General features: G+C 38.0%; 1 protein-coding gene across 1 annotated transcript; it reads right to left on the bottom strand.

Moving 5' to 3' along the window:
- Window positions 1–1,422: 1,422 nt before the first annotated feature.
- LOC125228089 lies at window positions 1,423–26,292 on the bottom strand. Its single transcript, XM_048132540.1, has 9 exons — window positions 25,780–26,292; window positions 22,285–22,493; window positions 11,575–11,680; window positions 11,027–11,192; window positions 9,510–9,678; window positions 8,625–8,763; window positions 7,432–7,591; window positions 5,920–6,055; window positions 1,423–4,875 (listed from the first exon to the last, which is right to left on the bottom strand). Exons 1-9 carry the CDS (start codon window positions 26,119–26,121, stop codon window positions 4,659–4,661), a joined length of 1,644 nt encoding a protein of 547 aa, XP_047988497.1. The 5' UTR covers window positions 26,122–26,292; the 3' UTR covers window positions 1,423–4,658.
- Between the last annotated feature and the right edge of the window lie 462 nt (window positions 26,293–26,754).

The following is a 26,754-nucleotide window of genomic DNA, read 5'->3' as shown; positions in this document are numbered from 1 at the left end:
ACCACAATCATTTCAGACTAGATTTTTATTTTAAGTTTTTGAAAAAGAGTAAACTAGCCTAAGGCGAATTCCATTTTTTTTAGAAATTACCTAAAATTAAGTGACAATTTCTTTGAAAATCTACATCACATCGAAGTAAGTTTTGTACTAAATTAATCTGCAACGTTTACTTAAATTGCTGTTATGCCTTAGTGATTATAAATTGCTATTATTGATTTTTGCCAATTTTTTGAAAACGAGCCTTCACCGGTACAATTATTACCACTTTTGGACATTTTCTCATATTGTGTTAGACCAAGTAGAAAAAGTCCTATAATGTGATATATATTTATAAACTACTCGCAAAGCCCTTTAATTTGATACCACACACGGTATGATCGAGCGCTCGGTTGCGATTTCACTATTTTTAACACGAAAGCCCTCTTAAGGGATTATTTGAAAATGTGGACCCAGGCAGTTATGAACCGTTACAAAGGGGACATACATCTGTAGGAATTTTGTACATTAGCAATTTTGATTTTCCATATCATGTCTTTCGGAATTTCGTACTTCGGACCACCGGACATTTGATTTACGACATTGTGCTTCGTACCCGTTACAAATACCGGGATAAGGGAAGGAAGAAGATAAAGGTTTTTTCCCCTCACTAGCTCGGAAACACGTGTTTTGTCCTTTAATACCAGCGGGTAAAAACGCATTTTATCCACTAGTGGGTAAAGTAATTTGACCTTGAATAAAGTCAAATTAACTGCTATAAAATTGATAAAAGTAGGTGAATCTAATAATAAAGATGATTTACCACCTGTGGAACTACTGGAAGCAGTGATAAACGCATTTTTTGCGTTGTAGTTTCCTCGCTACAGTGAGGGGAAAAGTTTTGTGTTACACTCGGGTGCAAATGTATTTTACTTCTCGTGTGTTAAAAAACTCGCAAGTTCAGGATTTTATTCTCGAACCACTCGCTTCGCTCGTGGTTCAACTAAAGCAGCGGTTCTCAAACTTATTTTCCCATGGAACCCTTTTAGAAAGTAAAACATCTGACGGAACCCTATATTTTTTTTTATTTCAATCTTTATTTTAATACGCAATCATGATAGTAAAATCTAATCACTAGATTCTAATGTGAGGTATTACATGAAACTGTTTTTTATTTTTTTACAATTGGTGAATATTTGGTTTTATGGAAGAGAGTTGAAGTTGCATATTAGGTACCCAAAATTCACACGGAGCCCCCAGAGAGGCTTTGCGGAGCCCTAGGGGTCCGCGGAGCACACTTTGAGAATGGCTGAACTAAAGAATCCTTTCACTTGCTCGGTTTTCAATTCCACACTCGGCGTTAAAATACAACTTTGCCCCTTGTATAACAAATAACTATTAAACTTAATTAATCGTGACAGTTGAATTTGAAACTGAAACAAAACAAAATGTTTTCAAATGTGTATTTATAAGAAAAAAAAAACAACATTAACTGAGACCCTTATTTTGATCTTAGAACTAGTACTATACAATCTTCAATGTAATAATAGTATAGTATTTTATCTTATTTTTAGTCAAAATGTACTAATGTATGTTGTATTTCAACAGAACTGTGTGTTTATTATACGTATTAGTTGTTTGTATTGTATTGTTACTTTTAAGTAATTATCGTCACTCAGTGAGAATGGTCAAATATACCGGAACCTTATATCATAGAAATAATGATCTGATAATATTTCGCAACACTTGGTCGTACTTGTACTAGTTGTACATACTTATAAATAACTATTGTATAGATCATTTGTTAGTCCTGTACAAGTGTATAGTTAAGAATCGCGTTTTATTTGTCAATACATGTGTCCGCGGTTGTAAAATCATCCTACTTTGTTCCTTGCCATAATGAGGTTTTGACAGGTTATTCGTATAAAGCAAATCACCGGATTTAGGACTAGTTGCATCAAACACAGTAGAGACACATCAACGTCACGCAACAGAAGTCTATGGAAATTCCCATACAAAAAAAAAACGAACGCTTTTAGGTAACAGGCGGTTTGGGCGAGAAGGACGGTCGCATAGAAATCTACAACGTTGGGACGTTTTGGCAGCGGCGGACACGATTGATTAAAACGTTGAAGTAAACCAAAAAACTACATTTACAACTATATATTTTAGAGTGTGCCAAGATTGCACTTACTAGAGCGCTACTTACTATTTAAACACAAATAAAAATTATTATTAAACACAGACTGTTCTAGAAACGAGTTTCACAAAAGTTCATAAACTAATAAGTATTCTTGCTGTTATTGTGTGTCGCTATCGGATTTTGCAGGCCCAAGCACATGATGGGTGACAGTATCAGGTCGCCTGCGAAGTAGACTACCCGTCCTATTCTAACAGTATTAATTTAGAGTGGGACCTAGTCTATTTAGCGTGCAATATACTTGGCCTGCAAAATGTTGGTATAAAATAATCAGACCACTAAGCTAACTTGCAGCGTTTTCACAGGACAGAATGTGCAAGTTTACCCTAAATGTCATATTTTCAAGACAGTTTAATGCTTAAAATGAGATTTTGTATGTGTTATAAAAATTGCTGTAGAGTTTGGTTTGACTCTACATTATTAATTGTTCTCTGTTACTGCGATACGTATTCTATTTTTAGTTGGAGTGTAACATGTTGACAAAACTATTACTTACTTACTTCTAAGTACAAATAACACGTATATATCTATAAATTTAAACAAGTTACAAAAATGTGTAATTTACAAACAGCATTAGGTACATTTTCAGTCATTTACAAATACATCTACTATTAGAGTAGGTACAAAGTTATTTGTTACATGCGTGACTTTGCACACTCAAAATTTTTTTATCAAATTATACATCAAACTAAGAAAGTAACAATGTTAGATTTATAATTTGCTTCGTATAATCTCAGGTAAATCGGTGGACGAAACATAAATATAAGTTTAGTTTGAATAGACTGGTTACAAATACATATTAAAAAGAAAAAGAACGCAATAGTTTATTACTTACATTATTTTATTATATTAATTAGTCAATGTATGTTTGTATGTATATGTACATATTTCATTTTATAGTAAATTTTTTACTATATTAGTCACGCATATTGTAACTGATCACATTCATTTCTCGCTTTAACCATACTTAAATAATAAAGATTTTAACTGAAACAGTCACAATCACAATTTCATTAATCTAGTCACTGGGAGAGATTTCAAATTCGGAATTTATAAAGATTCTTATTCTTTCTTTTATATCTACATACAAGTAAAATACAAATTACAGTAACAAAAGCCAAAAACTAACACTCTTATATTTTTTATTGTATATAGTAACTACCTACATGTCGTATGTAATAAAATAACTACATGAATAGCTCAACTTTTTCTGTTGTTATTATGTTCCGAAAACGAAACGACATCATCGTATGTTATAATAATTTTTTAATATGATAAGTAGATTACAACTGTCTTATAAATGTATGTGTAATTGTTACAAATGTAACAAATTCAGCAAAGATTCATGGTAAAGTTGACAAGAAAAAGTTGATTCATCCATAAAGTATTATTATTTCAAAGTACCTACAATTCTATCCAACCATAATAAAAATATCAAACATAAATACCTACTAATGTAAATACGTACGAAGAAAGGCACTTACATTTTCTTTTCTGAGGATGTAATGTTTTAGGAGGTGCGATGAAAAAATATTAGGAATGAATAATTATGGGAAGCGTATTTTATTACGCATTTAGATTTAACGAAACTATAAATATTCCACAATTTTATAGAGAGTTAAGTACATTATCAATTGGAGTGACGTAACAGTGGCAAGCCTTGGGACATAATTATGTACATACAATTAAATTTATATAATATTGAGATACGTATTTATATAGTCCCCTAATTCCTACCCCTCCTTCGACTAAACTGCGTGTAAAATGCACAAACACGTCAGAGACAGGTGCTGGATTGAATTTCTGATTTGTATACTTTGTTTCTAAAAGGAAGGGACATTGGTAATAAAGATCTTAGAAGATAAAAGTTTGATATAGATGTAGGGAAAATCCTTAGCCAAAACAAATATTCCTGCTTACTTTAGGTAACAAAGATACAAATGTGGTTTCCTGTGTGCATATGATCTTGTAATCAACATCAAATTTAGTGAAGACTAGATGGCGCTTCGGTTTTGACTGTATCAAACCATAGTGAATACGGTACGTACCGCAAATTATTTTCATTTAGCCTGATAAAGTTAAGCAAGTTTTGATTTAGGCGACCACAAGAGCATCCACCGACCCGCTCAACTTCGCGCACCACTCAACATCAGTCGACCGTCTTGCGCTGCGAGTGGTCTAAGGGCAGACGCAATTTCTATCCATACTAAAATTATAAATGGGAAAGTGTGTGTGTGTCTGTTTGTTTGTCCGTCTTTCACGGCAAAACGGAGCGACGAATTGACGTGATTTTTTAAGTGGAGATAGTTGACGGGATGGAGAGTTACATAGGCTACTTTTTGTCTCTTTCTAAACACCCACTTCCCTAATTTTCGAATTTAAAGCGAGCGAAGCCGCGGGCAGACGCTAGTGTGTTCATATAGCCGCTACGGACTCCACGAGACGGCACCACGATTTTGAACAATACCGGTGAATACCGTACCTATATGAACATGAGTTCGTCCCTCAGATAGTTCTCATTGGCGCGCACGTAGTCGAGCAGGCGGTCGACGGCGGCGGCGAGCGCGCGCAGCCGCGGCGCCGGCGCCGGCTCGCCGCGCAGGCGCAGGTCCGCCAGCAGGCGCGCGGCGTGCGCGGGCAGCTCGTACCGCCGGTATGGAGCCACCTGCGGCATCAGCTCGTCGCCTAGCTCCGATACGCTGGAATGTGAGTAAAGTTGGGGTGAACGATTGGGTTCAATTTGTTAATGAATATGAAATAGTCCTAGGAAGGAGGGAGTTAGAGAACTTAAGTATGTAGGTAAAATGGATGGTGCACTGAAGCGTGGATAAATAGAAATCCTCGTCCATAGAATTTGAACGGGTTTAAGTATTTTTGCTGAGGGGCGAACTAAGAACTCCAAACCCCAAACGGACGGTCTCGAGCGTTTTTTTTTCGAATTTCGAAAAAGTATCATAAAACGTTCGAAAATGAACTACTGGGTCCGACACCGACACCTTCCTTATCTGAGGTTTAATACAAAACACTCTAAGTTAATATACTTACGTCGCGATGTAATATACGATATCGAGTATACTCTTGTCGCATGGAGGTCATGCGCACTAATCGTAAGTGCGTTTTCACATTATCCGATCCGATATCGGATGTCGGACCCATATTACAGGCCCCATCTTGGATTATTTCCATTGAAATCCTTCCGACATCCGATATCGGATCGGATAATATAAAAACGGACTAAGGAGAAGTGGAGTAGAATATATATATATATATCCACCATTTCATTAGTATAATTTTACAGGTAATGACCGTTATCGAAAAAAAAATATTTTTTTTTTGTTTTTTAGTGCTTATTTTTATTATCAATTGCCTAATTAAAAACATGATAAGTATTCTCTCATACAATTTCTTTTTTTTTTTGTTTTCTGCTTTTCGATTTCATGTAAATTACGAAAATTGCCTATTATGTAAAAGTACGTATTTCAGCATCAATACTGTTAGTGTTAAATACATACCTACACCGCATAGTTGTTAATGAGGTTCAGAAAAGGGGACGGACTGAAAATCAGCGCTGCGCAGTCAATTTGTAATAAAATGGCTGCGCAGCATAACATGCTGAGCCCGTTCCTTTTGACATGCATGCTAAGTAATTTTAATATTTTTGTGTAAATGTTAAATTTTTATTTGTGTGTCAATAAATGTTTTCTTATTCTTATTCTTAAAAACATGATAGTATCGACACTCACGTGGCAATGTAGTACCGGGCATACTCTTGCTGCATTGGGGCCATATCCCGCACTAATCGTAGTGCAAACTGTAGCAGCATGTCTCCGTAGTGGGGGTTCTTGTACTGCACGCGAGCTCCCAATAACGGTTGTTGCACTGGAAATAAATTAAGAATGTGTTATTTTCAAAGCTCTGTAAGTTCGGATTGTGACCGGGATGGAAGATATCACGTTTCGTTTAAAGTAAAATAAGGAAGCGATGATAACTGATAAATTATTTACTCAGTTTTTTGTAAGTTATGCTATGTTACAAAATGTTTAAGCGGATTTTAGAGCTATATTCGTGATTTTGATTAATTTGTTTAAATAAAGAGACAGTTAATTATATTGTCTATTGATCGCGCACGGGATATAGAGAAGAGAGGTCCAATTTTCTAGAAGAAACTATCGCTTGTGAAAAACTTATCGCTAACTCGTGTCGCAGTATTACGACGTATACGAGTATGTCAAGCTTAAGTTGCGCTATCACGCGCCGTACTATTCCACGCAGTGACTCTACAAGACAGGTAAAGCCTAAATCCTGATGTTCTTTAAAAATGACAAAATCAAAGATGGAATAAAAAGCAGGTCCTCTGAGTGTGAGGTGCACGCTCATATTGGGCGTGCGGTGTGCATGTCAAACAATTGAAGCTCATAAAAATGTCCCGTGTCGACGCTGCATAAATTGCACGAGGGCGCGCGGCACGCGTAGCCGACCGAGCGTCCACTCAGGCCTTACACTTACACTAAGGCATTACGATGTTTCTGATAAACTCACGCTGCATGTCCTGGGTGACTTGCGCCGCGTACAGAGCCACTCTTCCGGCCCGGCCACGACATTAGCACAGAATATAAAATAGTACAAGTACAGAAGGCTCACTCCTTTGATGTTTGCAAAATGCCCCCATTCTAAATTCTTACCTTCATTAACAAACGGACCGCACGCGAGCACCCGACATTGAATTCTAATACGCCGCGCGAAGGTCGTCACCAATGAATGGGCCGCGAACTCGCGGCCGCCGGCATGTACTTGTAGCGCAGCGATAGAATCGCGGAGTGAGCCGCCCCTGACATTAGTCTAAGCGCGACAGCGGTGAGCGGCGGCCATACATTGGAACGAGACACAGCGATGGGACTTTTCATTCGCACGTATGGCTGCCGCTCACCGCTGTCGCGCTTAGACCAATGTCGTGGCCGGGCCGTTCCGCTTCGGTGTAGAGCGTCATACACTCGGCGCTGAATATGGATTGAAAAAAGGCTCACTGAACTTGAAGATTGATTGACTCACACTGCATGTCCTGAGACCTGCGTTGCGTACAGCGCCGCAGCAGCGAGAGTCTGCACCAGCACTATGCGTACGTCGGCCCACACTAATAAACTGCAGAGCCACTCTTCTGGCGCTTCAGTGTAGACTTGTAGAGCGTTATGTTATGCACTCGGCACTGAATAGGGATTGAAAAAAGGCTCACTGAACGTGAGGAATGATAGACTCACTCTGCATGTCTTGAGAGACCTGCGCCGCGTACAGCGCCGCGGCGGCTGGAGTCTGCACTAACACCACGCGCACGTCGGGCCGCGCTAGTAGACTGCACAGCCACTCTTCTGGCGCTTCGGTGTAGAGCGTCATGCACTCGGCGCTGAATAAGTCGTATACCTACAAGATAAACGTATGATTGCTTTTACTAGATTTATAATTATCGGGTTGATAACACTGATACGCAGTCGATCAATCAATCAATCAAATATTTTATTTCTTTGAATGTGGTACATAGTAGGTTCGTAATAATAATAAATAAATAAATAAATATTGGGGACATCTTACACAGATCAACTTAGCCCCAAAGTAAGCAAAGCTTGTACTATGGGTGCTAAGCGACGATATACATACTTAAATAGATAAATACATACTTATATACATAGAAAATGTCCATGACTCAGGAACAAATATCTGTGCTCATCACACAAATAAATGCCCTTACCGGGATTCGAACCCAGGACCGCCGCTCAGCAGGCAGGGTCACTACCGACTGAGCCAGACCGGTCGTCAAGTCAATACATTTTTTGATCAGCACATCCTGCCACATACGGCATAGAAATAATAATAATAACTTATGTCAAAATTATTCTCTAAATATCATAATTATTCATTATATATTTAAATTATATTCAGTTTTCATAAAAAAAAATACAAGCAGTGTCACTACGATTGTACTGCGTTTGGACAGATCAAGTGAACGCGACCAGTGGTACATTGAAGACCATGAAGTTGGCACCGTGATGCATATAACAGCATCGAAATTTTGGGAGCTCAAGTTTTAAGAAAAGCCAATCCATACTAACATTATAAATGGAAAAAAGTGTATGTCTGTTTGTTTGTGTGTCCGTCTTTCACGGAAAAACGGAGCGACGAATTGACGTGATTTTGTAAGTGGAGATAGTTGAAGGGATGGAGAGTGACATCTATAGGCTACTTTTTGTCGTTTTCTAACGCGAGCGAAACCGCGGGCATAAGCTAGTAAATAATATTTTCTAATGGGTTGGCAACGCGCATGTGACACTCCTTGAGTTGCAGGCGTCCATTGGTTGCGGTGACCGCTTTCCATCAGGCGGACCGTATGCTTGTTTGCCACCGACGTAGTATAAAAAGAAAAGTAAAGCCAAGCCTGTAGGTATATCAGTTAGGTTACCCGGCCCGGAGCGCCTTCCTCGAGCATATCCTTCAGCACATTGATAGCCTCCATGGCCGGCGCGCAATCCCTCGCGTATAGGAGGAGGATGTAGCCGGGATCCACCACTGGCGTTTGCTCAGATGTGTACGAAGAGTATCTGTAGATAAACAAATGTTTAACTTTTTGAAGGTCGGAAGCTTTAAACATTAGGCAGTAATTTAGTGCTTAGGTGCCAGCCGTGTACCTACAGATGGTAAATAAACAATTTTTTGAACTACCTATTTGAAGGTCGGAGTTTTAAACATTACAGTAATTTAGTGCTTAGATGCTAAATCGGGGGTAGCATATTTTAAATTAGCCAAAATGTTCAGACGTTGTTACGAAACAGAACGAAAGACCCATCTCCAGCTTCTAGCTCGGTGGCACTGCAAATTTTGCGTACCTGACTACCTGTCCATCTGTATTTATCCGCGGCCCAGCTCGCCGCCACCAATGTCAGCATCAGGGTCAGCACGCTTATCGCCCACCACCACGGGTATATATTAGATTCATCGTCGTTCACTCTTTGGGGCACCTGTAAATGTTGAGTACCTGTTCAACCAGTGGCACAGAACCCTGTTGCACAGTTTGGAGAGCACGCCGCTAGTTGCGCGCCAAGGCGAGCACGTGTGGATCCATACCTAGTCCCTTTCTGTCTACTCTCTCTTGTACATATTACGTACCTCCCCATCGAGTGGCGCAGAACCTTCTTCCGCAGTTTGGTGAGCACACGGGAGTGTGTTGCCCAACACGCCGCCAGCAGGGTCAGCGTTAGCGCCAGCGCGCCTATTGCCCACAACACGCGCCAGTCCATACATAGACACATCTCATCTTCATCTACTCACTCTTGTAAATATTGCGTACCTCTCCATCCAGTGGCGCAGAACCTTCTTCCGCAGTTTGGTGAGCACGCGAGAGTGCGCGGCCCAACACGCCGCCAGCAGTGTCAGCGTTAGCGCCAGCGCGCCTATCGCCCACAACACGCGCGGGTCCATACCCGGGTCAAACTCCTTTTCCAAGCTCCGTGGGGCACCTGCAATTGCAATTTGTGCTCAGTGTAAGTAGATGTCATATACGACAAACTCGGTGACCAAGACTTTTTAGAAAACAATCGTCCGAGAGTCGATTTAACAGCTATTCCATTCCTATGTAGTTAGGAGGAGGTAAGTATCTACGTTCGCTTTAGAGGAGGCAAAAGACAAGGCGCCTAGCTTGAAAATATGAGAAGATTGGACGAGGTGTTGCAATCTGGTTCTGGGAATTATCAGTGCTATGTGATCCGACCAGCTTTGGAGTGATGGTGTTTTCTTTCGCAGGATTCCTGTGCCCAACGTTTATAGGCTCAATTATTATTACATATGTATTAAAGAGTTGGTGGTATCTGAAATGAACTGGGTTATTGAATGAATAGACTTAATACTGAGTTATAAGTTGCCTGCCTAATAAAACGGTATATCATGTTCACAATATTAAGCATCAAAATTATCAAAACACATCAAAATAGGTACTAATAAAGTAATTTAATTTGTATCATGGTTAATTTCCGGTTAGGTTATTTATATAGTCCAGCGGGGCCCTAGCTCAGGGCACACTAGCCTATCACGTCGAAACGGACACACCACAGACGCGATAGCCCATGCTGATACCGCAGGAATGGTTAGAATTCAATCCTCTCTCGTGAAAGATATTACCTAAATCGTAAAATTCGTGAATATAACTAAGCGTGGTTTTTGAACTTGAGTTTCCGCTTTGTATTGTTAACAAATACAGTAATATATAGTTAAGGTTAATTAACCATTTTCACGCGCAAATACTACGCATTTTCATTTGCTTGTGGTTAGCAACGAGTCACCGGGAAAACATTAATTGTTGTTGTCCCAGGATGTATACACAACTGACACAAATCTTGAACAGCAATAGTGTATAAAGCATAAATTAAGTATACCAAAGTCTGAGGTAGGCATACCTACACTCGTTGGTAAATAAAAAATTAAGATTTTTCATGGCTTTTGAGTTAATTTATCAATCATCGGAAATAAAACAGATTCCGTAGCACTAACTCTCTCTCTCGAGAGAAGCCATTATGCCGTTTTAAATTTAGAATATTTTTACGCTAGCTCATAGTTAATTTTAAACTTATGTATCTTTTGTGTATTCCATATTTGCGAGCCTGTGCCACTTATGAGAGCTTACAAAACACATATGAAGTTAGTTACAAAGATCACTTCGTTGTCCTGAATCCTTATATGACGTTGATGTAAGCGATATTTTGTCAGAAGCGCAATCTTATACCTCCATACTTCCTACCCTACATCTACCAAAAAGACTGACGTTTCTTTAATTAACAAAATTGGATAAAAAGTGGCTTTAAGTGTACTCACAGTATTCAAAAAGGCTGGGGTCGTCGATACTGTTCCGATACGATGCAGTGTACTCCAGGGACAGAAGTACACAATTACCCGCGTCGGGACACCGCAGGTGGCAAACGACTGTGGCAGACTCAGAAAGCGCGGTACAGTTGCCTCTGATGTTCATCCAATCTGCATCCTGAAACATTTTCAATAAGTAGATAATGTTAATGAAAATTGTATTTTAAGAAGCACCTGAGAGTCAATCTGTGTTTGCAACAACAGTCGATCCAACAGTTGAAATTGGCTATGGGAGTAAACATACCTACATTAGTATTCAGAAAAATATAACGTAATACACTTCAGTTAAAATTACGCCTTGGTGAAGATCTGTAACCGTCTAGTTGTCGTCTTGTCGTTCACATATTTCAACTCTTTCGGATTTCACGGCTCTCAAAACTGTACCGTACTGTACTTTACTGCTAGGAAGTGCATGTCCTGTTTTATGTCTGAATTTGACTTTTAAAGTGTTCATGTGCCTCAGAATCCAACTGTATCATGCTTCATGAATAGGTACTTACGTCAATTTCTTTAGTAGTGGAGTTCTTCTTGTACTCTTTTGTTCGCATTGCAAACGATTCGCTCACGTCTATGTAGTGCAGGTTGTACGTCGCCACGAGCTCACGGCTGAAACAAAGGGGAAATGTGACTTTGAGTAATGCATAAACACACAAGTGGACTCAAATGACATCAAATTATTTTATGACATCGCTTCGATTCCATCGTTAGTCACCTGTGGACTTGGTAACTTCTTTAGTGTACCTATTCAATTACACATAGTCGGTAACTTCTTTAGTGTACCTATTTAAGAGCGCTTTCAAAAAATCTGCTTGCTCGCATTTCGACGCCGGCGGCGCTGGCGTGCGCCTGTGTGCAGACGCACACTATAACCAGAAGCATAACGATTGTAGCCTGCGGTACAGACATAGCGTGCGATCCTCTTCGAACCAACCTTACGTGCGGCTAGAGCGAAAGGGATAGCATTCATGGTCGGTACCGCCACGCCGTCAGTAGCGTTGCGGACTAACCATTATTGATACTTGCGTAAAAACACCACCATATATATTACATATTTTTATTTGCATACATGATTTCGTGCATAAATACTTGACCCTTTAGTTTAATTATTAAACTTATCACAGTTTTTTTTATTAAAACGTGTGTAGCCTTGGAAGAAATAAATTAAAAAACTTTTATAATATAATAAATTGTGTATATAATATTGTCTTCTGTCACCGCGATAGTTACTCATGAAATAAATTTATGGAATCAGATTATATCGCGTATAATGAATATAATCCGTTTTCTTAGTTTTATTTCATTTTGTATATGATATGTTTTCTAGGTTCTTTTCGGTGAAACATCGTGAGGAAACCGGACTTATTCCAATAAGGTCTAGTTTACCTACCCTTTGGGTTGAAAGGTCAGATGGCAGTCGCTTTCGTAAAAACTAGTGCCTACGCCAAATCTTGGGATTAGTTGTCCAAGTGGACCGCAGGCTCCCATGAGCCGTGGCAAATGCCGGGATAACGCAAGGAAGATGATGATGTTTTCTAGGTACATAATTATATATAATGGAACTAAGATCGGTTTTCTTTAATTTTAAGTAGTTTTTTTTAATATTTAAAATGTGGTTTTAGGGTTTCGTAGTCAACTAGGAACCCTTATAGTTTCGCCATGTCTGTCTGTCTGTCCCTCCGTCCGTCCGCGGATAATCTCAGTGACCGTTAGAACTAGAGAGCTGAAATTTGGTACCAATATGTATCAGTCACGCCGACAAAGGGAAAAATAAAAAGTGGAAAAAATGTTTTATTAGGGTACCCCCCCTACACGTAAAGTAGGGAGTGATTTTTTTTTTCATTTCAACCCTAACGTATGATTTATTGTTGGATAGGTATTTAAAAATGAATTACTGAAATCGTTTTTTGATAATATTAATATTTTCGGAAATAATCGCTCCTAAAGGAAAAAAAAGTGTCCCCCCCCCCTCTAACTTTTTAACCATATATTTAAAAATCACAAAAGTAGAATTTTATAAACTTTCTGAAGTAGAATCTTAAAAACTGTTTTGAACTTGATAGGTTCTGTAGTTTTTGAAAAATATGGAAAACTACGGAAGAGCCGAGCGGCTATTTACCAACGCGGCTTTAAAAACCGGCCGAGAGCGTGTCGGGCCACGCTCAGTGTAGGCACTGAGCGTGACCCGACACGCTCTCGGCCGGTTTTTAAATATTATGTTGTTTTAATTGCATGGAGCACAGGAAGGTCCACATCTATGTATTAGTTTTTTGTAAGGAAATACAACTCTACGCTACGCCTACCTGCTTTAGTTGACTGTTGACACACTGAGACAGTGGATGCGCCAGAGTATAAAAGAGTGATTACCATCTCTTGTCAAAGATCTTGTTGAGACGAATCAAACGAACCCAAACACGAAGTGATTTCAAGACCTGGTCGTGGAATACTCTTGACTACCTTCCAGCTTCATCATCAGATCATGGGTACCATCTCTTGTCAAAGATCTTGTTGAGACGAATCAAACGAGCCCAAACACAGAAGAGTTTCAAGACCTGGTTGTTGAATACTCTTGACTACCTTCCGGCTTCACCATCAGATCCTGGGTACCATCTCTTGTCAAAGATCTTGTTGAGACGAACCAAACGAGCCCAAACACGGAGTGGTTTCAAGACCTGGTTGATGAATTCTCTTGACTACCTTCTAGCTTCATCATCAGATCCTGGGTACCATCTCTTGTCAAAGATCTTGTTGAGACGAACCAAACGAGCCCAAACACGAAATGGTTTCAAGACCTGGTTGATGAGAACTCATGACTACCTTCCGGCTTCATCATCAGATCCTGGGTACCATCACCTCTTGTCAAAGATCTTGTTGAGGCAAATCAAACGAGCCCAAACACGAAATGGTTTCAAGACCTGGTGGATGAGAACTCATAACTACCTTCCGGCTTCATCATCAGATCCTGGGTACCATCACCTCTTGTCAAAGATCTTGTTGAGGCGAATCAAACGAGCCCAAACACGAAATGGTTTCAAGACCTGGTTGATGAGAACTCATGACTACCATCTGACTTCATCATCAGATCCTGAGTACCATCTATTGTCAAAGATTTTGTTGAGACGAGTCAGTAAATAAAATGATATTCAATCACTATCACTACATAGTATAAAACAAAGTCACTTTTTCTGTCCCTATGTCCCTATGTCCCTTTGTATGCTTAAATCTTTGAAACTACGCAACGGATTTTGATGCGGTTTTTTTTAATAGATAGAGTGATTCAAGAGGAAGGTTTATATGTATAATAACATCCATTAAATAGTGGAGAAGTACTGTTATTTTTGAGGTTTCTAATGTGATGTCGTAAATAATTACATGCGGGTAGATTATATTTATTTGTCTACCCCGAACATTTATATAAATTAATATCGGGTAGTTTTGTGTTGTTTACATCTCCGGTGACATTTTGCTGGGACGTCAGTCTTCCGCGACCACGGCCAGTGCAACCTGGCCGAAACGTTGGGAAAAAAGGTAAAAATAATGTTAATTAATCGCATTCGACCTGTATGTGACTTTAAATATGTGTACAAAGCGCGAGAACTTAGTGTTATCTTGATAAGGGATAGGGATAGCGATAGGGATAGCGATAATCGTAAATTCGTAAATAAACTTAAAAATAAACTTATGCTTGAAGCGTATTACACTGTTGACGAATTTTTCAATGACGTGCACTCTTGAACTGGTTCACTATACCAACCATTTTGAATTATAAAATTGAAATGTATCTTCGACAGCATGTTTGCATTAACTATGTAAGTTATAAGTGCCGACTGTAGAAGTGTAGACACTTAATAACAAAAAATAACAAAGAAGAATAATTGTATTTATATGTAATTTTGTTGACATGTAAAACTATGTTTGATAAAGGAATAAATGAATGAATGAATGATAGGGATAGCGATAGGGATAGCGATGTCACTACATAGTATAAAACAAAGTCGCTTTCTCTGTCCCTATGTCCCTTTGTATGCTTAAATCTTTGAAACTACGCAACGGATTTTGATGCGTTTTTTTTTAATAGATAGAGTGATTCAAGAGGAAGGTTTATATGTATAATAACATCCATTAAATAGTGGAGAAGTACTGTTATTTTTGAGATTTCTAATGTGATGTCGTAAATAGTTACATGCGGGTAGATTATATTTATTTGTCTACCCCGAACATTTATATAAATTAATATCGGGTAGTTTTGTGTTGTTTACATCTCCGGTGACATTTTGCTGGGACGTCAGTCTTCCGCGACCACGGCCAGTGCAACCTGGCCGAAACGTTGGGAAAAAGGTAAAAATAATGTTAATTAATCGCTTTCGACCTGTATGTGACTTTAAATATGTGTACAAAGCGCGAGAACTTAGTGTTATCTTGATAAGGGATAGGGATAGCGATAGGGATAGCGATAGGGATAGCGATAGCCATAGCGTTAGCGATAGCGATAGCGATAGGGATAGAGATAGGGATACGGATACGGATACGGAAACGGATACGGATAATATGGGTATCGTTAGAGGGATACGGATAATCGGTCGGCGGTCTCTTACAATCAAAGTGCTCTAAGACGATCGTTGTTTGCTTGCTTGAAGATTACGTTTGCGATAAGTATAAGCAAAATGTAAAAAATTGTAAGGGATAATAGAAAAAAGTACTTTTTACCCACCGATCATATAGTGTCGAAATACGGGCTATGTGGGATGTTTATAAAGGTTTCCCCAGCGTATATAGAATTACCTACGCTGTGGTCGATGTGTAATATTTCTACAATCATTGCAAGCAAAAGTATTATGTGCAATCGAAATAATCGCAGATAAATATACCAGAGAAACCTAAGGATCCAAATGAAAATCTTAATGAATACTTTTATTACGCGGGCGAAGCCGCGGGTAAAAGCTAGTTATAAATAATACTTACTAAAAATATTAGTCAAGTTAATTAGTTAGTTACCAAAGTCGTCAACCCAAGGATCAAAGTTTTCGGTCGCAGTATACATGCAACAGTACAGCCAAACACGCACACAAGTGCGGTTTTGGACACGGCGGGTGCCGCACACAATGACAAAATAACTTCGCGATCGTCGAGCCGCGTGCGGAGCGGACTAACATACGTCCTGCCTCTACAAGCTCTGCCGCGGTACTGACATCGCAAGCGCGCGTAACCGGTAACAAGGAGGCATTTTTAAAAAATCGTCAAAAATATTAAATTGCAATTAATAGAAAACTTTTGCATAAAATCTGTTTGAGTAAGCGTTGCAGATTATTTTTATGTTAAAACTACTTCAAAAACACGTAAGTTTTCGAAGAAATTGACACTTATTCTGAGGTGATTTCTGAAACAAATTGGATTCATCATATCCTCATTTACTCTATTCTTAAGCCTTATAACAAAGAAGTAGTCTCAGAAGATTGTAGTACAGGATATACATAATACAAATTTACCACTTGAAGCATTCAAAACTATCCAAATTTTACAAATTAGACGGACTAAGTCAGCACTTTTCGCAGGTTTTCCTAAACATGCACCAGAAAAAAAATCATAATTAATTAAGTGAGTTAGTTTTTAAAAATCCAGTCTCACAACATGTAAGTTAAGAAGATGTCCTAATCGAATCCTGAACTTAATAAGTCTTTTAGATGACTGAAAGTGTAGCATTTTGCCGACTAAAACTATCAATTTTACATTATTACCATAACTGGGCACCGTTAATCAAATAGTTAACTTCGATAATCGTTAATCCGTTACTTAAAAAGTTAACTTCGTTAATCGTTAAAGCGATACATTTCGGTAGATTTAACGGAAGTTAAAGTTAATCGATAATCCGTTAACACGTCATAAAAAAATAGGACTTGACTGTAGGTATTATGTATTTCTATTTACTAAGTGTCCACCAAAAACCATTAAAACCTGTGATGCCAATCGGCAAAAAACCGGAATATAATAATTACGGTCTCTTCGGGCTTTTACCGCTGTTGATTGGCTAAATCCAAGGTTTTACTTCGGATTGGTAATTATTGGGTCCTTCATGCGGTCGCGATCGTGGTGCGTCGATTCTATAGATTAAGATTTGAGATGACATTCGATGCCGTGGGCCACGACGATAACTTGGTAGAGTAATCTAAAGCCCGAGCCGGACTCTAACTCGATGCGTCGGTTGCGCGATTTGTCTGCCATGCCTGATGATTGCACTCTATTCTCAGTTTAGTGATCGATCTAGTACGCCTAATAAGATTTGGAAGATCTCGAATAAGTGATCCAAAGTCGCCAATTGGTCTTTAGACTGTTTATAACCGACGGATCTGCTTTTACCGATAAATCCTAGGTATCCTTGCCGTACTACGGGCTTTTACAGTAGCAGTAAGAACGTGGTTTTCGCGGCGCAGCGAGCCGCTTGGGGTGCTGGATTAACGATTAACGGACTCGATGAAATTTAACGGAAGTTAACGAATCCGTTAACATTTTTTAAAGTTAACTTAAAAGTTAATCCGTTAATCGAAATGTTAACTTCGTTAATTAACGATTAACGGATTAACGAGTTAATGCCCAGCTATGATTATTACGACGTTTTCGTTGAATGCCCTCTTAATTACACATAGTCGTAACTACTTAGGCGCCTAGCCTTTCAAAGATAGTATGTTACTCCAGATATTTTGGGACGGGTACCTCCGTGGCTTGGAAATTGATCACTTCTCATTTAGTACATGACATTGTGAGTGTGCACGGGAAAACGTCCCACTTTATCGATTGCCATAAAGCCGTTTTGTCAGTTTATTCATATAAAGATACAAGTAAATCTGGCCTTAATGGTAACCGACAAAGTGGGACGTTTTACTAAACACACTCACTATTTCAGATTGTAAGGCGCTAATATGGCGTGAAATGTAATATTTATTTTGAGAAAAATAAATATATTTAAACCGTAATATAAATAGTTTGTCATAATAAGTAATTAATTCATTTGTTTCTAAACATAATAAGGAAACTCCTACGAATATAGCGTAATTTGAGGAAAATTGTCTATTGCGAGCATCTATAAAATCACTAAAGGTCAGAACCTTATACGATACGATATCGCGAAATTGAAAACATGCAGGCATCAATTCATCTGGTACGCGTTAATGATAAACTTGGAACTTAATATTAATATTGTATGTTCATAACATAATCATACATTAGAAATCGTACGTACTCGTAGCACAACTAACAACAAGGTAGATCACTGTAGATACTCTGCAATAATATTAATATGTTACTCTTAGAATGTCTCAATATTATGTGACAGCCTCTTAACCTCTTATATAATAAGATCGAAGAGATGTTTTTGTCGCCTTTATTGTGAAGTACCATATACGCACAGTAGGGTGGAAACACTTTTCTGGAATTAGCAAACCTAATAGTTATCAATCAATGACCCTTAATCTATGAAAACTTCGTGCAAAATTTCAGCCTTTTAAATCAACATCTTCAGCCTCCGCATTAGGTTTCACGTTTTGAAAATCTCATGCAAACCTGAAAATTCAACTTTCAGATAAAAAATGTTTTTCGGCAGTTTTATGTTTAGTATATACATTATTGATACATATTATTGATTTGAGGAGTTCCCTCGATTTCTCCAGGATCCCATCATCAGAACTGGGTTCTGAGAAAAATGGGACCAATCTGTATGCATATACATTCAATAAAAAAAAAAATTCAAAATCGGTCTAGTAACGACGGAGATATCGAGGAACAAACATTAAAAAAAATAAAAATAATAATAAATAATTTTTAAGAAAAAAAACCGTCGCCTTTCGGGTTCTGGTGAAAGTTACTTGCGAATGTTGGATTATGTAGAAATGTGTAGGTATTTTTTAAAACTGCTTTTAATGCTTTAATTATTAGATGGCAACATAAATGAATATACGTATAACGTTAAGGTTTGAGGAGTTTCCTCAATTCCTCATGAATCCGATATTATATTATAAGAAATCGAAGCTTGACAAACTTTGACTTGAAAACTCAATATGCTTAACAAACATAACTAAATAAATAAATGTCACTGTTCTGAACTTAAATGCATGCTTTTCTTGCAAAAATACCAAAGTCACTTATGAGTGTGCCGTTCAGATTTGAGGAGTACGGTTCTGACTATCATCAGCAGTTCCACTGCACCAAATGTCACTGTTCTGGACGCAAGTGCATGCTGTTCTTATAAAAATACCAAAGTCACTATAAGCGTGCCGTTCAGATTTGAGGAGTTCGGTTCTGACCATCAGCAGTTCCACTGTACCAAATGTCACTGTTCTAGACGTAAGCGCATGCTGTTCTTATAAAAATGGCAAAGTCACTATAAGCGTGCCGTTCAGATTTGAGGAGTTCGGTTCTGACCATCATCAGCAATTCCGCTGCACCAAATGTCACTGTTCTGGATGAAAGTGCATGCTGTTCTTATAAAAATACCAAAGTCACTATAAGCGTGCCGTTCAGATTTGAAGAGTTCTATTCTGGCCATCATCAGCAGTTCCACTGCACCAAATGTCACTGTTCCGTACCTAAATGCATGCTGTTCCTTTAAAAACACAAAAATCACTATATGTATGCCTTTCAGATTCGAGGAGTTCCCTCGATTTCTCCAGGATCCCATCATCAGAACTGGGTTCTGAGAAAAATGGGACCAATCTGTATGCATATACATTTAATTAAAAAAAAATATTTCAAAATCGGTCCAGTAACGACGGAGATATCGAGGAACAAACATTAAAAAAAAAAAAAAAAAAAAAAACATACAGACGACTTGATAACCGTCCTTCTTGAGATATGAGGCGACGGTTAAAAAAAAACATACAGACGACTTGATAACCCCTTCCTTTGAGATTTGGAAGGCGGTTAAAAACTACCAAAAGTTGCGAAAATAGCCTTAATAATCGCCAATTTTCAGTATTTTAGCGGCTATTTTGGCCAATGTACTGAAACTAGGCAAACTTTGGCGATTTTTCACGCTGTTTTCTCAACTTTTGGTAGTTTCTTATAATATAATGATATGTATCAATAACATATACTGTCGATTTTTTTTTTATCTGAAAGTTGAACTTTCAGGTTTGTATGAGATTTTCACAATTTCAAACCTAATGCGGAGGCTGAAGATGTTGATTTAAATAGCTGAAAATTTGCACAAAGGCTTCATAGACTAAGGGTCATTGATTGATAACTATTAGGTTTGCTAATTCCAGAAAAGTGTTATTTCGCTCCACCCTAATACGCAGGTCGAACAACTGTACTTGCCAATAAAATTTATCGTTTATCAGAATTCAGAATCAGAGTAAAAGTTATGTAGGTACCTATGTATGATTTCGAAAGCACTGCTTCCTAACAAAATTTGATTTCTTTCGGTTTCATAATTTCGAACAACATTGAATGATTTCAACATTGAATGGGTTCATACAATATTAATAACCTCTAGATAACATTTTTGATTACGCTCATCTTCATCATGATCATACAAAATGTTGTGTAACAGTTTTTATCAAGACCAGAAAAAACCTATGAGTAAACATCGACCAAATACGCCACCTTGAGCGTAAAAGGTACAAAAGGACATATTATTTATTTAGTATTTTTTTCACTTTGTCCGTGTCTATATTGAATACCTTGTTTATACCGCGTAACGTAATGTAGCATTTTCAAGTATGCTAACATAGATAGATAGCTATAATAAAATATTCAGAACCGGTTACAAGTTACAAAAAAGTTTTAAGGAAACAATTTTACCTTTACCATATATAATAAATAATAATCTCTAACACGTGTCCTGCCTTGATACGTTTTAGCTACATTTTCCTACTTTTGTATATCGAACTAGCTAGAATAGAATAGAATATTTGTCATGCTATGTATTATTTCATTTCAATGACCTATGAGTTGACTACGCACTACTACTATTACATTACTATTAAAAAATAGAACTTTAAAACACTTCGAAAGCAAGATCTTCGGTGGTTCATTGACTATCGATCTTTTCATAATAAGTAAGTATACACGTGCAGCCTAAAAGCCTAACTTTAAAACTTTGCATAATTAGTATCTACAGACGGTAGGACGGGTATTTGTTGTAAGCATTGAATCGACTTAGCAAATCCAAATGTTTGTGTTGTGCAAAAAGTCGCGAGTAGGTGAGCATGTACAGCGAATTAGCAAACACGAACCGGTCAGCGCGCCCAATGAAAAGCAAAACCGGTCGAAGCCTACAAGAGTTTATTTACATCGGTACATTTTACGTTTATCCTCGCAGTAGGTATCTGTGGGACGAATACCTATGAAATCATCCAAGTCTCACAAGTTTACGTTTGGTTAAGGAATTAACAAATCCCGAATAAGATACAAACAATCATTTTCTTAATAGGTATTCTTATTAGCGGCTACAGTAACGTACCTATGAGCATTTCAGACTAAGTATAATATCAGTTTTTTAGCAACAGCCATGGGTTTCTTAGGAAAGTATACCACATAGACTGATCGAAATAACTATAAAATTCTAACGATGACGAAAACTGTCTATAGGTATCATGTCTTTTTCGCAGGTCATTTATCGGGGGGAACTACAAATAGGGTTCGCGATTTTGTTGTCCATATGATAAGTATGTTACTATGTATATGCATGTAGCTGGTGATTACCCATTTGAGAATACTCGTACATAGATCCGTACAGTCAACCAATTGGAACCCTAGGCCACTCTACAACCATGTCATAATGACAAGCATTAAGAGATTTGTTACAATCTGATTTATAACGTCACTATGACATAGTTCTACAGTGGCCTAGGGTTCAAATTGGTTGACTGTACATACTATACTTATAGTTAACCCAGTTTGGTATCAGTTGCTACTAAGGGCATCAGCTAGCTCTCGCATATGCACGGACCGAGCAAACATGTTACCGAATGGAGAGGGCCGCCGCGCTGCGCTTGCTAGAGAGTGGACGCTCTAACATGATTGATTAGCTAACTAAAACACATACCTACATACATAAACCCACGCCTGTATTCCTAAAAGGTCTTCGCAGAGCACATGAAACTGGTCAAGTTTCATTGACACTTTTAGCAATTATGGGGTTAATAGAAATTGTAATATACTGCAGCGACAGATTGCTAGCCTATCGCCCACACATAGGCTAGATAACGAATAATACTCACTCATTCTTCTCAAGCTGCACGACGGGTTGCAACGTATTGAGGGCTTGGTGACTGGTGAACATGTTGGCGATGCGGTGATACGTGTACACCGACGAGTGAACACGTGTGTTAGTGACCCCGTGTTCAATGGTCCCTTTCTTCTCAATTATCTTGTTGGATACCTTGTAGCAACTTGAGAAAACTGCGTCGAACTGTTTTGATAGACAGGTCTGCAACAACAGGATATAGTTTAAAGGATATGTAGTCGACTTAGTTTTAAGATTTATTACGATGTATATGGTAGTGACTAGTGAATGAGACTTGATTTACGATATACATATCTTGCAAAATATTAGAACTGCGTATGATTATAAAACTCTATAGCAATGAATCGCACGCGTACGAGCGATTTAATGTTATGATTAACGCCATCGGTCGCTTACAGTGTCATATTCATGTCGTACCACAGAATATATAATAGTACAAGTACAGAAGGCCTACTGCTTTGATGTTCACGAAATGCCGCCTTTTAAATGCCTACAAAATTGTAACAAAGAAACGAGCCGCCGCACGTGCGCAGCGTCGGACGATAGGGTTGCCTATGGATTAAAACGAATTAATACTTCCGATGAAATGTTATGATATTATATTCCAGTCTTGAGTATATATTTTTGTTTAAGTCCCAACATCACAAGCCTCTTTGAACTTTTCCGTGGGACTTAATCAATAGTAGATCTGTGTAAGATTGTCCTATTTTATTCATGATGTCTATTTAACTAAGCACCATTAGCCATTCACACGCGGACATCGCATATAAAACTTAAAAAAAAACTCGAGACGTAAAGTAACAATAGAAAGTGCGAACGTGCGTTCCGTGAGAACTCGCGCCACCCCTGATTAGGCCGCGAACTCGCGGCCACCAGCATGTACTTGTAGCGCGGCGATAGAATCGCGGAGTGAGCCGCCCCTGGTCGTACGCCGCGTCACAATGCTTAATTGCTTACTATAGAAAAGTACTGTTGTGGTATTTTTTACGCGTCAATATTGACGACTAGACTTCAATAACTGGGACTGACTGCTAAGGTCACACGCCGAGTAGGTACCTATAGCAAAAATACGAGACCAAAGCCGATTAAGATCGATATCGGTGATGAGCGTGCACGCTCAGAGAATACGTTTCGTGTTTTACCTAGGAGTAATGAATAATTTACAGATATGAAATCTGTGAGTATAGTAACATGTCATCACCAGTTTAAAAGGAGACATAGAACTAAAAAAAAAAGTAAAATCCTACAGCATTTACATAACATCCATAGGGGTAAAATCGATGGCCTCCTTTTCATATGTTGGTTTAAAAATATACCTGTTTAGAATTGCTAATCAATCAAACAACTGAAACTAGCATATTTGCATTTAAAAATATTTGCATAGATATCATGATATTGTCCAATTTATTAAACGTGTACGTAAACAAACGATCACACACGATGGTGACGTTTCAAGTTCACAGGGCACTTAACTAGATAACAGAAAATAAACATACATGCAAAGTGGTTTACTGAAATCTATAACTACATACAACATACCTACATAAACAAGCCTTAATTATTTTTTAAATTTCGCTGTTTTATGATTGAGGAAATAGATTCTTTAACATTTTACAGGTCACTTCATGGACAACTCTTAGTAAACTATAATGTACTGCGTAATTTACTTGAATCCCAAACGGCTAAAGATGAATTTCCTTGGCCATACGAAGATGTTATCTGTCAGTATGTAAATTGTATATTGAAATACCCATGCAGTTTGATTCATAGTTTGTCATTATCTCTTGTTTTGACTTATTAGTAGTAGAAAGGGTCAAAAAGCACAATTACAAATTATTGTATTTCTTGAATAAATGTTAGTAAGTAGATAAATATAATTATGTACAATATGTTTCTAATAATAACTGAGACCTAACACTGAATACCCTTTAGACAAAATCAGAACCAGTAATTTCAGTTAAATCAAGTTTTATAACTATATGATAGCACCAACAAACATAGGCTTTGTATTTTCAGCTGAATAACAAATATGTTACAAACAAATAGAATGCATGTTGTGCACTGCAGGGTTACATTATGACAATAATAGACGGCAGCATATAACTTCTACTTTGTTAGACTATGATACAAAACACTTGTTTAGACATCTACTTCAACCTACAGTATAAATTTAGTAGTAGACTAGTAGTAGTAATCACTTTATTGTGTACAATAGATTCATATACAGTTTACAGGAACAGAGGTACAAAGGCGATCTTATCCCTATAAGGGATCTCTTCCAGCAAGCGCGGATCCAGCTTCGTGCCCAGGGGGTGGTCACGTGATAAAGGCCCAGGCCCCAGGGGGGGGATCACGTGGTCTATTTGTATGGCCAACCTAGGCTCCAGGGGGGGGTCATGACCCCCATGACCCCCCCCCCTGGATCCGCGCATGTCTTCCAGCTAACCTCAGGTTAGATGAGAGGAACATTAAAGTAAGCAAGATAGACAAACTTACAGAAGTACAGTAAAGGTCAGAAATAAACCAAAATAATGACCACAAGTAAATAAACTACACAAATACTAAATAATATTATGAAATAAACTACATATATATATATACTTCTTAAATAGGAGTAGGTATACACATAACCAGATCATGCTTGGTTGAAAAGCCAAAGCTTCTTCAAATTAGTCTTGAGTGACGCCACAGACTGAGACTGTCTGAGTCTAAACTTAAATCAGGGGCATATTTTAAGTATTTGGGACCATTAAGCGACAGTAGTATTTTACCTTTCGAAACCCATATATCAAAATAGGAACACTAAAATTTGAATTATGCCAAAATTAGTTAAGTTGTCATTTAAATTTTTAAGCTGGCTCCCTGGGGAGCCGACGGGTCTTGAAAGGTTACTTTATGAAAAATAACTGCTTTAATGAAGCCTTGGACTGTATAAAAATATGATAATCAAAGACACATATTATTAATATCTTTTTTTGGACCTACAGAGTATTTATGTTAAATCCTATTAACTTCAGCTTATGGCTAAATAATAATAAAAACTAGGATTAAACACAAAATATGTAATACATTTCTCATTGAGGAATGACCTTGATGTGAATACCTTATTAGTTACCTGATGAAACCTTAATCTTATTGTCACCTATTCATGGACATTGAACTGACAAAGCAGAAAAGAATGAAACATCTATGATGGCTGTCCCTGTCTCTTCTGTACCTTCCCAAAGTATGCAATTTATTTAGTTTAGTCGTATGGCAAAGAACAGAAACATTCATAGGTTAAAATTAAGTCCAATATATGCAATATTGGCTCGAGTTGAACTATCTCAAAATTAGAAATTGTTGACAGATGTGTATTTCTTTGTGCTCTTTAGAGATGAGAGTGGCCCATCAAATCATCAAAAATTAACATAAAGGTGATTATACAAGACAGCTTAATTTACTAGTAAAAGAAGAAACCAATACTTACAATGTTACACTTAGGCCGATTGGTAATGTCCAATATCAATGGTTGGGAATGGAATGCCATTTTCATTCCTGTCTTCTGCCTCAGGGTGATATTATTTTCACAAACATTGTATTTATTGTCAGTTGTGTGCTCTAATTGAAGTTCCCAAAGTTTTGCTTTCTCGGGAATTTGGGTACACCATTCCACTGTGTAGCGTCCTTCTACGCCATCTCCGGTCTTGTTAAAAGTAGTACCGACTTCATTTCCACATCTTGTTGTGATTTCTGCTACTGCTGTCGACACCATAAAAAGCAACGACGCTGCCCTCAGCATCGTATTTACACTTGATACCTCGGCGATCATATACCTACTAGCTATGAAACGATTGACATGTTCATATTCCTCACTTTTCCATAAAACCACAAGAAAGTTATTAAGTTTTAAACACTAAACTATAAGAGAGTTAAGGAAAATTATGCGAAAACAACTATTACCAGCTAGCCTTAATTTACATTTGACTTGACAACAATTCCCCATTCCCTCATAGAAAATGACATGAACAGGCGGTAGACGTCACACACCACAGATAATATAAGCTTGCATGAAGCTATAGGGCTAATTAGATCTATCCGTTCGCCGGGTATTTTCTATCGCGTCCGAAGACACTTCACCCAAAGCCAAAGAAAATAATACTATTGAATGAGGAGGCACACTCAAAGGTTATGACAGATGGCGCCGCCCTATTACAAAGATAATCCCTATTAGCAGTAGCAGCCTATTAGTCCATTGCACAGATAAAGAATTTGGCCTAGACACTTGCACAGGCGCCGCCTGACGGGATAAAATGTCAGTGTGTCTCCTCATTGAATCCCTATCAAAATTACTAAACCACTACGTTTCACTTTTAGAAATAGTTACTATAATAAATTCGCTGATTGTGTTCAGCTTGATTCAATGCTCTTTGGGCAAAACAGAATAGAAATTAAAATTGGCAAC

This window comes from Leguminivora glycinivorella, chromosome 1 (genome assembly GCF_023078275.1).
Source record: "Leguminivora glycinivorella isolate SPB_JAAS2020 chromosome 1, LegGlyc_1.1, whole genome shotgun sequence".
Classification (NCBI taxonomy): Eukaryota; Metazoa; Arthropoda; class Insecta; order Lepidoptera; family Tortricidae; genus Leguminivora; species Leguminivora glycinivorella.
Note: the sequence above shows the minus strand (reverse complement) of the source record. Positions and strands in the feature narration are given on the sequence as shown.